The sequence below is a fragment of the Lissotriton helveticus genome, chromosome 11, assembly GCF_964261635.1.
Source record: "Lissotriton helveticus chromosome 11, aLisHel1.1, whole genome shotgun sequence".
Taxonomy (NCBI): Eukaryota; Metazoa; Chordata; class Amphibia; order Caudata; family Salamandridae; genus Lissotriton; species Lissotriton helveticus.
In genome coordinates, this window is record NC_136072.1 from 64964744 (window position 1) to 64979815 (window position 15072).

General features: G+C 44.6%; 1 protein-coding gene across 2 annotated transcripts in view; it reads left to right on the plus strand.

Annotated features, from left to right (window-relative positions):
- Positions 1 to 15072, plus strand: part of AP2M1 (adaptor related protein complex 2 subunit mu 1) — a 148796-nt gene that overhangs the window by 55664 nt on the left and 78060 nt on the right. For both annotated transcript variants that reach the window (XM_078666028.1, XM_078666029.1), the window contains exon 4: positions 2846 to 2928. In XM_078666028.1, coding sequence (XP_078522154.1) covers positions 2846 to 2928 — 83 coding nt within the window. The remainder of the gene's footprint in view (positions 1 to 2845; positions 2929 to 15072) is intronic.

Sequence of the window (15072 nt, forward strand, 5' to 3'; positions counted from 1 at the left end):
CGAGCGGGTTATAGTGGGTGGAAAGTAAGAGGCTTAGTACATCAGATTTTCTGTGATACAGCTGCAGTTTCCATGCCATAGTCAAACCTACCTACCCCTTTCCTGTTTGAAATCTGCATCTCTTCTGGAGTGACCCATCGTCTGGAATCATTTCACCATAGCTAGCCTCAACCTAGGATTGGCAGGATAGCTAGGACACAGGCTTGAGGTGATCATGCAAGGATCACCGCCCTCCAGACCATTTGATTTGTCAGACCTGTACATCACGGGAAGATTAAGACTGCCCTTATAAGGAAGTACCTTATTACCTGGATTGTACACAGGGGTGTTCTCTGCAGCAGCATGAGGAAGAAAATGTAACATTCTCTTTACACATTGGGTCGAAGTCTGGGAGAAGTCGCTGAGTCACTTTTCTGTTTACCCTATGTTGAGGAAACCTGCCTGCCATGAAGAGTAGAACTGCACCTACCGGGAGGATTGACTTAGACTGCAAAAGAGGAGCACTGCCTGGAAGGGCGTGCATGTTAAACATTGCGATTAACTGAGGCTTACACAAGAGCCAAGGTATCCCTAGCCAGCTACCCAGGAGATGACATCCTGGTCAAGGAGAACCCTTCATGGTCTTCAGCCATAGAGAATGGTGGGCCGTCTCTGCCCCCCCTCCTGCTTATAAGTTGACTGTACCTACCTCACTGGCCACCCCTACAGTCCTGCGAAAACTTACCTTTGACCCCTGGCCAGTGACCCCATCCGATTAGCTTGAGGAGGTGGCCCCCATGCCAACATGATGATCTTGCTCGCTGTTACAATACCATAGGTATCTTAGTTTGAACTCCTTTGTTAAGTACCCAATTGTCTAGACTAATTACCTGACCACTGCAATTCCTTCCTAGTGTCTGATGTGGATGGCCCTGCCACTAGAAAGTCCGTTCCTGTTTAAAAGAAAGGCACATCTTGTTGAGTTAGAGATCTCCTGCATTCGTACATACCAGCCCCTTCCACCTCGCAGTCCTCTCTCAAAGGATTGGTCTTTCAGAAGGGCAGGAAACTGTCTCTGCTCTTACAGGAGCATGTCTTCCCATAAGGCGGTATCCATGGGACGGTGTCTACCACTCAGGCTGTCCAAAATATTTAATATATTTGATATAGTCCATTACCATTCTCCCCTTTTGAGTACCTCTGGCAGCATGTACAGGTTGTGCATGTCTGCTAGCAAAATTTTATTTTTACCGGTCCGCATAATCATCAAGGCACAGTACTTAATGTTGTAGCTGCGTGGCTACATAATATAGAAAGACGCCTGGTAGTCCAAGGCCTCCCGTATCTCCAAGGAAGCTTTAGTGTGTCTAGTTTTACCCATACCAGAGCACCTAATAGCTTATCCAATTGCACAAATGTGTAAAGCTCAACCTGGCACATTGCATTCTGCAGCACATATAATGCAGCAAAACGATTTTAGCCACTGAAATTCTTCCCATCATGGAGAGTGGGAGTGTTTTCCAGAACTCAATAGACAGAGCCAGTCCCTCCAGCATCCTGTCCATGTTAAAGTCCTACTGTGTTCTGGGGCACTGTGTTACCACGATCCCGGGGTAGCAATGTCTCGCTCTCACTGTAGCCCCCAGTCCTTTGGGAGGGCTAAATCCGTGCACCCCAGTCCGGCTAGAGGAAAGATCTACGACTTCACTCTGTTTGTATATAGCCCAAGACATTTGCAAATCTACTCGATTATTCCAGCAGAACCGGGACTGACTTCTCCGGATCACTCAAAAACACCAGGGCAGCCCCGTTAAATAATTTAATTAAAAGCTGGCTTTCTCTGTTTCCAGGCGGTTTTTGTTAGTAGTATGAGGTTCCGAACTCTACTTTGTCAACAAGGGTGGTGTTCGCAACACACCCGTCTTTTAGAATAATGGAAACATGTGACATCATGAGATTTTCTGTTTCGGTCTGTTCCCACATTCTTCTGATGTGTGGCACAATTCAGATGTGGGGTGCATCCAAAAACAGGATCACTGCATGGATCTTCACTTCCTCTCCTATCACACTGTAAAATAATTGAACAGCTAGTTTCATTTTCAGTAGAGATAAGGCTGTATTCCTTGCATTTTAACAGCAAATATTTACAGGACAGCTACATGGGGCACTCCGTAGACAACATTCTGCTAATACTTGCTTCTAGTTGATATTTATTGCACAGTTTAATCCTGTGTGGTCTTTTAGAGCATTTAAACTTAATTCTCAGGCATCATGGCACTATCTTTTTTATCTCCATAATTTGAGCTCTTGCTATGGAATTTAGCCACTGAAAAGGATAAATGAACTTTCATAACTGTAATTCATAGTCCATATGGTCTCTCCTTTGTCCAACCCCGTAATGCCCCAAAACCTCTCCTTGCTCATTCCCTACATCTAGATATGCCTCATTTCAGAAAGCTGACTCTGCAGATGGTGTCCACCTCTTTGTGTCAGAGATGCCATCCTGGTTGCATGAAGTACCGCATGCATGGTACTGGCCAGCCAGTGCTTGTACTTTATCAGCTTTCAGAAGCAATTTCTGACCCTGCTGTCAGCTAGTAGGGTTCTCGGAGGTTTAAAATTAACTTACCAGGCAAGAGGAGGATAAATGTCTAAAAAAAGAAGTTCTTTATAGTGAAGTTTAGCAGGTAGGAAACCTTTCTCCGCTGTGTTAAGACGTAGCAAGCATTACTTCGCATGTAAATCTGTCTGTAGTAAGAGTTATGACCAGTCTACATAATATTCTCATCTTTCAAGAAGTTGGAAGGAAAATGTTGTTTATATTGGTTGTTTACTCTTTCTTGTTTTTTTATTTGCTCATTTCTAGAAATCCTGGATTTTGGTTATCCTCAGAATTCTGAGACTGGCGCATTGAAAACTTTCATCACCCAGCAAGGGATCAAGAGCCAGGTAAAATAACTGTCCTTGTAGGATGGAGAACAGCAGTATCATTCATGATTTCTTTTAACACAATGACTCATGTTCTAAGGTGGGCCATCTCACTGAGCTCACAAGCACCGTACCTGCTACTTAAGGTAGAAAGGAGAGATTTCAACATCACCCTATTGGGAGAATGAAGGAGACCCGCCATCATTGCCCCACATTTTTTTTTATTCTTCTAGGGGTAAGAGTGGTCTGATGTACACTGGTTGCTTCTACACCATATATATCCTTGATGAGAATTCAGCTTAACCGCTTCTGCACCTAAAGTATAATGTATTTCACTTGAAAGTGCATCAGTACCTTCTATTTCTTTATATATAATGTTCAACAAAGTAGCACTGCTGCTTTCTCTGAAGGGATTCAAAGTTTTAGTTGAAATGTGGGCACTGCTTCTCTCGATTTAACCACACATCTATTCCACGCTAGTGATCAGAAGAAAGGCAATTGCTCCAGTGGCCAGATAACTGCCCCAGTGTGGCAGATAATAATAAAATAAAAAGTAAAGCTAGCCGTTCTCTCCCACGAGGCATTAGCTTTTCTGTATAAACTGTGGCTTTAATGGATTGCAGAAATTTTCCTCAGTCTATGGACCTGTGGGAAAAGGATTTAATCTTGGCCAGTGTTCCTGATACCTTTGCCATCTTGTAGAACTGTAATTATCACTCATGTGCTAGTGAGCTTGGTACTACACAATGTCCTATAGATTGCGAGCGATGGAAGTGTCTTTGCTTGCTAAAAACATATATCGGAACCGGGTTGGATTGAAATTCAATAAGGATCAGACCACCAAAATACGTGACCCAGTTAACGAACCAGATAGCTAAAAAAGTGTTCAATTTGCAAATCGGGGTAGTTTTGAACTTATGAATACTTTTTCTAGGTGTTTAGCCAAGTATTGGAGACAGCATGCATGTTGTTTTTGCTAATATTGAGAAAATCTGCAGTAAAAAATAGGTCAAGAAACGACCAAAAAACTACCCACAGACTGACTTGCCAGACCTGCCATTTTGGCACTCCTTGTTTGCCCTATAACCCAGCCTCTGTCTGTATAAGAGCCTCTAAGCCATTGCTTCAATTTACATCCTTCCCACTTCCACATATCTACTTGTTCAATTTTAACATCCACATTGCTTGGCCCACAACAACTTGATGCATCTACACTTCCACTTCTAGGCTTCTTATCTCCAAAATTCTACCTATGCCACTTCTGCTATACCAACTCATCTACTCCATTCTCCAGTACCAACTCATGCACACCTGTTACGCCGCAATTTCCCTCACATTTCCTTCCAAGCCTACAGTTCTCACATTCACCTTACCATTTCGCTGTCGATACCATCTGGCTCTAATTTCTTAGTGTTTATTTACTTACACTTTTTCGCTAGTCTCTTTTCTACTTATATCGGATCTTCTCTCCCCCTTCTCTCCCTATCTTCCTCCTATCTCACGTTGCTAGCCTGCCCTGAATTCCCCTCACCAGCTTATGCCTTTCTGTGTGTATAAATTGAGGGCTCCATGTTTCCTGTTCTCTTTCCACTTGCCTTTAACTACAGTCAGTGACTGTCAATGCAGTGTAGTCGCCATTGTGTAGTCAAACTACCCTACCTCCATTCTGATCCTCTGCCACATGGACGCAGCTCCACACCCTCACTTATCCTCACTCCTTTGACAGCCGTATTTAACCTGGCTTTTTTAAATGTTTTTGTTTCCTCTTGCCTTATGACGTGCTTGCCTGTTAATCCTTCGTGTGCTGCACCCTTGCTGCTCTCCTTGGCTGCTTCTGTCTTTTGCTGCGTGACTGAACCCATCTATAGCACCAGGTATGAAAAATAAATCCCTTGACTGATTGCTAACACGGCTCTTGAACTTACAGGTGCCAGCGGATTCAAAAGGCTGTTCAATTTTACTTTTTCTGTTTAGGTTTCAACATTCTGAAATTCATTTATTTTCTCATAGAATTTTGAAACCATTACAAACAGTACACCCAGTCTCACATTTATGCCTAACTTCTGAATATGCTTAAATTACAAGTTTTTCAACCTCCTCCTATATCCTATCCTTTATTTAGTATAAAACCATTTATTGTAGTCCTGACACTTTTTTTAAGCTGCCCTTCCATTTTCGTTACTCTGCACCACTTCTGCTCTTACGCTTGAGTTTTTAAATATTAAATATAGTTTTCAGTTACTCCACAATAAATTTGGGAAGTATAGTAATTATGAAAAAAATAACTGGTGCAGAGCTGTAAGAGTTCTTTACCTCTTGTAGAAACACTGTGGAGCTCATCACGTTTGACTTTATTTGGAAGGATGCTCGGGAGGGCATTGACAATGCATTGATTTTATACTTTGTTGAGTCACCCTAGTTATAGCTTAAGCTCCACAAGAACTGTACGTGATCCAGTGCTCTGCATACTATCATTATGAGACCATGTCAGGGTTGTGCGGCAGTGTTTGATTAGTAGTATCCGTGTTGGTTACTGTTCACTCTAATTGGGTAATCAGGTTTCTCTACTGGTACGCTTGTGGTTATTGATGGGTGCCGTCCAATCTTACTTGATGAGGTAGTAAAGAGTATGGCACATAAATAATGTAACACAATTAATGGCTTTCCAACTCTGTATCTCATTTGAACTATACCTCTACCTTTAAAATAGTATTTGCACCCACTGGAGTTAAATCTAATAACACAGAAGGACCTGTCCTCTTCTGGTGCACTGCATCATCAAACGGGGCCTTGCTAACAAATACCATGGGACGCAATAGTCAGTGCTACTTTAAGGGCAAAGATCTTGTTGTCTTCGGTAGTCTTCGTGAAGTCGAAGAGAACCTAATTTTAACATTTGTCCATCAAATAAATGGTTCAGATATAATACTAGAGTTTCAAGCTCCCAAAATAAGTCTTCTAATTTTCCTATTACCTGGGAGTATGGTAGGCATTTAAATGTTTTATTTAGCTCCTAATCCAGTCAGTCATCCCAAAATGCGAAGTTATCCAAAACAAGATTGCCCAAAGGAATTCTTTAGGGCGGCAGGAGTCCAGTGGATCAGTCTCACTATCCAGTTGAAGGGGGCACCATACTTGGGGCACTTTTCAGAGGGGGCCAGTGAAGGGGATCCAAATAGTGCAAAAGTGCAGTGTAATGGTACTCCTTGTCTGCAATGTAGCCTGCTCCCCAAGTACATCCCATGGGTATGCCAACATCATCAGAGCCAGTGTTGTGAAGGTGGCTCGTCTGCTGGGGCTGATAGGATTTAACTAACCGTAGGTATTCTAACATGTTTTGCAGGTGGTGGAATTCTTGGACTTTCCTGCCTTTATTATTCAACATATTTCACTCTTAAAAGCTTCCAGAAAATATTAACATTAGTAGCTTACTAAATGTTTGGGCCTGGTATAGGAAGAATGGGGAGGTAGAATGGGCGTGGTCCATGAGAGTAATTAGTGCAGACTGGGAATTAGATTTAGTGTCAAAACAGGACTTCAAATATCTCTGGAAGATTAAAAGGTAGAAAGATAGTTGGAACAGTTCCCCATGCCCCACACTGAAGAGGACAAGTGTTTGTGCCCTTCGGCCTAAAAAGAACTGAAAGTGGGCAGATACAGCTTCTCTTGCTGTCATGGCTAGGCAGCCTAACAACACCTGAATTCCTGCAGTGTTCTTAGCTGTACTTTACCCTCTACTAAGTCCGAAGAATTATTGGTTGGCTCTCATTAGCTGGACTGGAAGCTCCTCATGTCTAATGCACTTCCATTTTCGAACTTTCATTTGGGATTCGGTTAGGTTATCGTGGCTTCTGACTCTAATTGGTCACGATTGGCAGGTATCACCAGCAAGGCTTTTACAGTTCTTATGCCGAAGTTAGGCCTTGGGGTTATAATGGTCACAAACAATCCCACACCTAGTAAAAACTTTTGAACTGGTGCACAGTATCATTCGAAATCCAGTTGAAGTGGTACATCAAGCTAGACTATGTCGTTATTTATCCGCCATTGGATCTTTAATAGATTCACATGCTTGAATTATTCTGTACCAGTCTGGGAAGCCTTACTAATACAGATTTTCCTGATTGAATCAATACGCACTTTTGACATGCAAGCCTCACAGTAATTTTATCATAGCAGTGACACCTCTAATTTCCCTGAAGGGCCTAAAATGGCAAACATTTAACTTAGCCACTTCATTAAAAACGACCTGAACTCCAACCCTGCGGTGACTGCAAGCTGAACCCCACTCACTGTGCGGAGGCTGTAGCTCATATTTGTACCGCACATGTTGTGTGGAGGGAGTTCTTTCATATGTTTGCCACTCAGCATAGAAGTCCAACCCCTTTTTCAATTTTACCTGCCTTGGATTCTTCGCAAACCCTCTAGCAGTTCCGCTGTAACACCCTGGGTAATTTAGGGTATTCAGCCAAGTATTAAAAAATTTGTGTGATTTAGTGTTTGATGGACGAAGGGGAGAGGGGAAAATCTAGTTTGTATCTTTACAGTCTCTTGTGAATAAATCTAACTCCGGTATGGCAAAATGCTTTATTATAATTACACAAATTACCCCAAACCCCACCGTTGTGGCCCAGTAACTCCTGCTTGTTCTGTGCCCGACCCAAGAGGTTCTGACAGTGGCTATGAAACTCCTTCAAAAAGTGGTGACCAAAATAAGCAGGCATGTGCTCAGAGACTGAGGGAAAGGGCATGTATTACACATTCCAGCCACAAAAGTAGTATGCTATGACCATAACTCAGTCTGTGTCCTCCTCTGTATCATTTCACCAAGTTCCTGTTCCACATTTGCCTTTTACAAGTAAGTAAGTGCACAGTCAATGACACACTGATTGGCGACCAAGCTGAAGGTGCTCTCTTCAACGACGAAAGATTTGCAGATGGTGATAAAGCAGATGGACCTGCCTGTAAATATAGAAATGCCTTTTGTTACCCTCTTGCACATCTGACAGGTGTCCAGCAACCCACTATTAAAGTTTCTTGAAAAGGAGACTAAGGAAACGGATGATAACAGACTATTACGAGCACCCCTTACAATCCTGGCAGCTGCAAAAAGGACAGAGGTGGAGGACGAGGATCAAGGCCAGGGTGATCTGTATAACCAAGATATGCATTCCCATGGCCCAGGATGCCCTTGCTATGATGCTTAATATGATGGCATCTTAATCAGCTGGCATCTTCAACTCCACCAGCCCCATTATGTAAACCGCCACAGGTACTGCTGAGACCTCATCCAAATATAGCTCCGAACACACAGGTCATAATCTGTGCATGACGAGGGCACAACTTAGTTACTTGTGATTTTCAATTTTTTGGGGGGCGACGGCTACAGATCAATTGAGGAGATATGTAATAGTTGTGGTACTTTTCGAGGCATGTGACACGTGTATGATATTTATGCCCCATATGTAGATCAGAAAGTATCCGTTCCTGAAATTGGGAGGATAATAGCCCCGCACATGAGCTACCGAGTAATATAGGTCGGGGACTTTAACTGTGTCCTGAATTTGACTATGGATAAAGTTCCCATGCCCCCACACCCTTCCCTCCATCTAGACCTGTCATGAAGTGGGGTATGGTGGCGGTGCTCACAGAAGCTGCTATTGTTTTTGAACTAATGGGCGTTTGGAGATTTCATCACCCGCAGGATAAAATATACTCCTAACTCAAGTGTGCATGCAGGGGGGGTGGACACAGCAGGTTCCATTACTTGTAAGGCTGTAGTGAGGACATAGTATGTTTGAAAGCTCTGCCTATCTAAATCGGTTCCTTTCTGATCCTGCACCATTGATTGTTACCCTGAGGCTATGATATGCCAGACTGCCCATACCTTTATGCTCAATGCGTACTGAGGTACTGACAGATGGGGCATTTATTGAACACTTGAAGGAATATACCACTCAATTCTTTACACATCATTATATATCCACTGACAGGGCCATGGAGTGAGAAGCATGTAAGGTTGCTTTGGGGAGGGGGATGTATGGCTCAAGTAGTTGAGGTTAAGCATCAGTTTGAGCTCTCTGACCGAACTAGAAAAAGCACAGGCACTACTGGACCTACAGATGACTATCGCTCCTTCGGCCTCTCGAGAAAGGGTAGCCACGATGAGACCGAGGCCACCTGGGCAAGGTTTGATAAGTATACACAGATATGCCTGCTAGAAAATGTGGGACAAATGCTGGTTATTGAAAAGAGAAAAAACTAACTCATGTAATGAAGTTGAGAGGTGAAAGAGAGACTGACACCAGCCAGGGACCATATCAATGACAAGTGCAAAGTATACTTTAGATAGTTTCTCTTAAAAATTGAATGTCCCCATATGACATGGTGAACTCCAGTGTCTGACATGGTACAGAGTCTAACTCTGGAGACCCCGAATTAGAGTGGAAGAGCTTAAGTGGCATAGGCGAGTATAAAAAAAAAGTGAAATTATCTGGAATGGGCAGAATCCTTGCAGAGTTACCAGGTGATGGTTGCCCTCCTGTTGGAAAAGTTCCTGGCAGTATTTACAGAGAAGCGCAAGAAGGAACAACTCCTTTAGTCCCAGAGGAAGGTGGTAATGAGGCTCATCCCAAGGAGTTGCTTATCGCCTACATGCCTCTGTCAATGATGCTACACACTGACATGAAACTGCTGAGTAAAGTCCTTGAGAATAGAGTTTTTGGAGTGAAAGGCTCATTGATTGCCGCTGACTGGATAGTGCTTATTCTGGGTATGAATAAAGGATATAATATAAGGAGACTTGCGCATTCGAATCTTCAGAAGAAAAATGTGTGGTAGGATCCCTTGTTGTGAAACTCTTTTGACACTGATCTGGAAGCTCTTTTGTACTGTTCTGATGATTATGGGGCTATTGGCCTAGCTACATAAGCTAAGACAAACTGTTACAGATGGAATCTAGGTCGAGTATGTACCGAAGGCATAATATCTGCCTTGTGGGTTTTTGAAAGGGGAGCCAGGCAGGGCTGCCCAGTATCACTGCTATTATTTGCATTGCAAATTGAGCTATTCGCCTGTGGGCTACAGAGGAGCGATTGGGGAATTCAATTGGGTAATGAGACACGCACCTTATATGCAGTAGATGTGTTGGTATATTCAAGGGACCCATGTACATCAGTTTCACATTATTTGGAGGAACTTGACAAGTCTGTTGCAGTGTCTTGCCTGCCTACTAACTCCAATCTGGTCCCTCTGAGCAGGTTGAAGCTAACCGAAGAAGACCTGCCTACAAGTGTAGGACTTGGAGTGGGAACGAAGTAGTTCAAGATTTTTTTGAAGTGTGAGTAACATGATGCCGGCAAGTCCAATACACACGTTTGCTGCATGCTGGCTAGATTTGACCGCTCTGTACAATTTTCCTAGGCTTCTGCCAAAGTATGCCTGAGAACTAATCTGAAGATTATCCTGAAATTACCTGATCTCATACACACATTCCTTATGTCACAAAGACTTGTCTTATTTTCCTGGCTCAGTTCATAATCAGATTCCAGGCCTTTGTACCCTGTACGGGGAAGAGTTAATTACTCTCCTCTCCAGCAGAAATATCAAAGACCTCCCCACACAATAGTCATTAATAGTGCTTCGCTCCGTTCCTGGGAAAGGAAGGAGACTGACGGGGGGTCTGCATCTGTTAATTAGCCTGGCACACTTCACCTGGGCTGGGACACACGAACAAAGGAAGTGGTCCAGATTTCAGGCGCTAACACCAGAGGTGCTCACCTTTGAAATGTTGGTGGGAAGGATCGGGCAGCTGTTTCAGCTAGAGGTGTAGCAGAGATTCTCAGAGCTTTTTCCATGGAAATGTCCATATTGGCTTTTCCCAGGATGCTATGCTCGAGAGCTGGGACGGGGGCTGGACTGATGTGGCACCCTAGGATTGGTCAGAGGTGGTCTAGAACTATCCACCATGATTTAAAAACCCATGCACAAGGGAGAAGCAGATGAGATACTGGGAGTGGCAATGGCGAAAGAATGCCCAGCTAGAAGGAGAGATGACATTATGCCCTGCATGTTTAGACTTAAAAACCTTTACTCCAGCTGACCCCCAGGACTAGGATGGGCCTTTCCAAGACCAGTGCCCCTAATGCCCCTCTAATCCCGGAGGATCAGTTGGGGGAATGAACCTTTTGTTGGACCCTGATTGATTCCCCTGGGACTTTTGCAAACTAGTCCTGCAGCTTGGTGACCCTCTTCAGGAAGGTGACCTTGACTCCGGGGACTCACAGGTGCTCAGCAAGACAGCCAAAGCCAGGGCGGGTGCATCTGAGGGTGTAATAGAGGGGGCTACGCATGATACCCACACAAGCAAAAGAGCACCAGCAGTCCAAGCAGAGGTCTAGTGTAATTCAACGAGGCAGAAGATCCTGCCTCCTACAACAAATCGCACTTCAAAGGCCAGAACGGCTGAAGAAAATGCTGCTGTTAACTAGGGCTGGCCCCCAACAGTGAAAACTATTTGTACACTTGTTGCTCTAGGGGTTATGGAGTAGAGAACATAGTGCTCTGCTGGGATTTCTTCCAGTACCCCTGCGAGGAGTAAGCAACTGGGGTTTGGCACCAAAAGCAGCAAGGGATAATTAATGGGGAGTGAACGTGCATGGGGCCCTCTCACCATGTACAGATTTGCCCCTTGCAGACACCATCTTTCTGAGGGCCAGGGGGTCTTGAGATTGTCCTGGAAACCCTAGCCACTGGGACCAAAATCCTGAGTAAAACGTGACTGGTTGGCTCCCGCCCCATGCCAATGTGAATGTGGGGTAGTTGGGATGGGGGGGTGTTGGCATTCATCATCCCTGCCTACTGCCAGCACTGGCAGGGGAAACTGTTTACTCCCGCCAGTGGGTGGGAGCTGAGAAGTAGATGGAGCAGGTAGAGATGCAACACCTTTCTCTTGCTGCCAATGGGGCCTTGTGCCATCCCTAAGGCTTTCAACAACAACTCTGGCTACGGGTGCCCCGAGTAGGACTGGTACTCTCATAAAATACAAGCAAAACACTGGCACAGGGTCACCAGGAAAATCTTCAGGGGGTTGGATTTATGCCTCCATGAGAGGTTGGGTTTCTTGCTAGTGTTTCTTGAACCTGTGCTTTTGTACAGGGGCTCAGGAGGGCTCCAGATAAGGAGAGCAAACCGATAGACGCTGCAGGGAAAAGGGATGCAGCCCAGGGTGCCCACCATTAGCGCATTGCTAATTCCCAGGTTCTCCTAGTGTGGTACGACAGAGCTCACTTGGACGAGATAGAGGACCTACTTCAGTACCTCCCAGAGGAGAACAGAAAAAGGGGTTGGCAGTCAGTAGCAGAGTGGCAAACCATCACTAATACCTCCATACGGTGTGCCCTAGATGCAGCAGGCACTGCAGCGCAGAGAATTAATACCAATATTCAAAAGTGTCTGGATTTCTGGTTTCAAACTGAAGGTTCAACAGGCTGTTCTTAACAGGCCTTGTGTTAAAGAGCACTTCTTTGGTCCCAAGTAGATTCTACTTTGGAGAAGATAAAAAAGACCTAGAAACTGCTAAATCCTTGGGAGCAGTACAGACACCTACTCCCAGGGGACTTTTCGTCGCCCAATCTACCATGGGACCCAGAAGTCTGCCTCTGCATCCACTTTGTAACAAAAGCAGTTTCGAAGCTCCGACACCAAAAGCTACTTTCATGGCTCATTTAGAGGCCAACAACAAGGGTAGAGGTAAGGGTGCCTCTACTTGTGAAGCAACACCCTCTACCAAGCAGTGATTATCCTATCCTACCCCCACCTGCTCAAACCCCCCCCCCCCCCCCCCACCTCAAAAATCTGTCATGGGCAAACCACAACATTTCCATCCAACATGGCATTCGATCACCCTGGACAAGTGGGTGGTAGCCATTATCCACCATCGCCATTGTCTGGAGCTCATTACCACACAGCACAACATTCCACCTCAAACTCCCAGATTAACTCAGGAGCATCAAACATTACTCGGGCAGGAAGTTCAAGCCCCCTCCTCAAAGGAGCCATAGAGCCCGTTCCTCTTCAACATCAGGGCTCAGAAGTATACTCTGTACTTCCTAATCCCCAAAAAGGACGGGTCTTTAAGGCCAATCTTCGCTCTCAGGCCCTTAAACAAAAACATCCTATCAGAACAGTTCCACGTGGTTACCTTACAAGATGTCAATTCGCTTCTTCAACAAAGTGACTTTATGACAACACTAGACTTAAAGGACTCCTACTTCCACATACCAATCCACGCACCCGGCTCGCTGCAAATACTTAAGATTTGTCATAGTGTGCACGAATTACCAGTTCAAGGTTTTTCCATTCGGGCTAACCATTGAATCTCGAGGGTTCACCAAATGCCTAGCAGTGGTCGCAGCACATCTGTGCAGCTTAAATGTCCAGGTATTTCCTTACCTGGATGACTGGCGTATCAAAGCCAGCACTCTTAATCAGTGCCAACAATACCCTCAGATGACCATAGATCTTCGCAATTTAGGGTTTACTATGAACGCTCCCAAGTCTCACCTGCAATCATTACAAGTTCGGCCATACTTGAGAGCAACCCTAAACATACAAATAGAATTTGCTTCCCCCAATCTTGCGAGAATAAAAAAAACTTTCAGGCAATACTACTTCAGTTTCAAATGAGTCAACAACTCTGTTAGGATGGTCATGCGTCTGCTAGGGATGATTGCTTCCTGCAGTGCCTTTGTGTCCAGGCAAGATTACACATATGCCAATTACAGGAATGTTTAGCTTGTCACTTGACCAATCTGTTGTTGGTAGACCGCCACACTCGCTGTTCTCTGCAATGGTGGAACACCAGCAACCTGTTTATGGAGCAGCCTGTTCTCGACCCTGTTCCCTACATCACTCTCATGACACTCCTCACAGGCTGGATGGGGTGCTCACCTATAAGACCTCACAGGGCCTATGGTATGCTAAGCACCAGTCTCTCCACATCAGCGACCAAGAGCTTCAAGCTGTTCAACTAGCATAACTACCTCACGTGACTCACAAGATTGTCCTAGTCCGCACGAATAATAGGACTGCCATGGATTACCTACAAATACGGGGGTGGGGGAGGACACTTTCTACACCACTCTCACAGCTGTTTCAGACCATCTGGAACTGGGATCTACATCCCCCGACACTCACATATGAGCAGAATCCCTTCAGGAAACAGACAACTTTGCGGACCTGCTCAGCAGGGTGGAGGAGCTAGTCCACAAATGGGATCTACACCCACTAGTCGTCCTACTCTACCTCCAAAAAAAGGGTGGATTCCCTCAGATTCACCTTTTTGCCACAGTAGAAATCGCAAAATGCCCAAACGTCACATCCAGGTTCCCACTCTAATTATCCAAGGGCAATGCTCTATGGATGTGCTGGTCAAAGATATTTGCCTACTCTTTTAAGCCTCACCCGCTCCTTCTCTTTTTGGATTGGGAGCTCAGGTACACTTCTCTAACTGATCCTAGTAGCTCCCACCTGCTCTTGTCAGCCTTGGTTCACATTGCCAGACCTTTCATTATTTCCACGTGGGGTGCTCCCCAACAGACCGGACCTTTTCACTCAAAATCACGGACAAATCAGATATCCAGATCCAAAGCCTCTCATCCTAGCAATCTAGCTTCTGAGATCATAGTTTGGTTATCTTAACTTACCAGCAGAATGTATTGACATTCTTAAGGAAGCACGTAGACCTACCACTAGGTCATGCTATGCAGCAAAATGGAAATGTTTTGTTTGCTACTGCCACTCAAAACAAATTGGCCCTTTCACAGCTACAGCACAAAACATTATTTGCTATCTACCTCACTTACAAAGGGCTGCTTTAGCATTCGCTTTTATAAGTTTGTATCTTGCTGCTATGGCTGTCATCTCCAAAATCAACACCACATTTCGCCCTTCAAAATTCCAGCCAGCAAAGCCTTCATGGAAGGACTTAAACATGTTATTTGACCTCGGATTCCTCCTAAACTTTAAAGAACCTTAATATAGTACGCACAAAACTCATGGGTCTCCCTTATGAATCCTTACACTCATGCCCTCTTCAATTCTCATCTTGGAAGTTGACATTTTTAGTCACCATAACTTCTCTTCAACGTGTAATTGAGCCCCAGT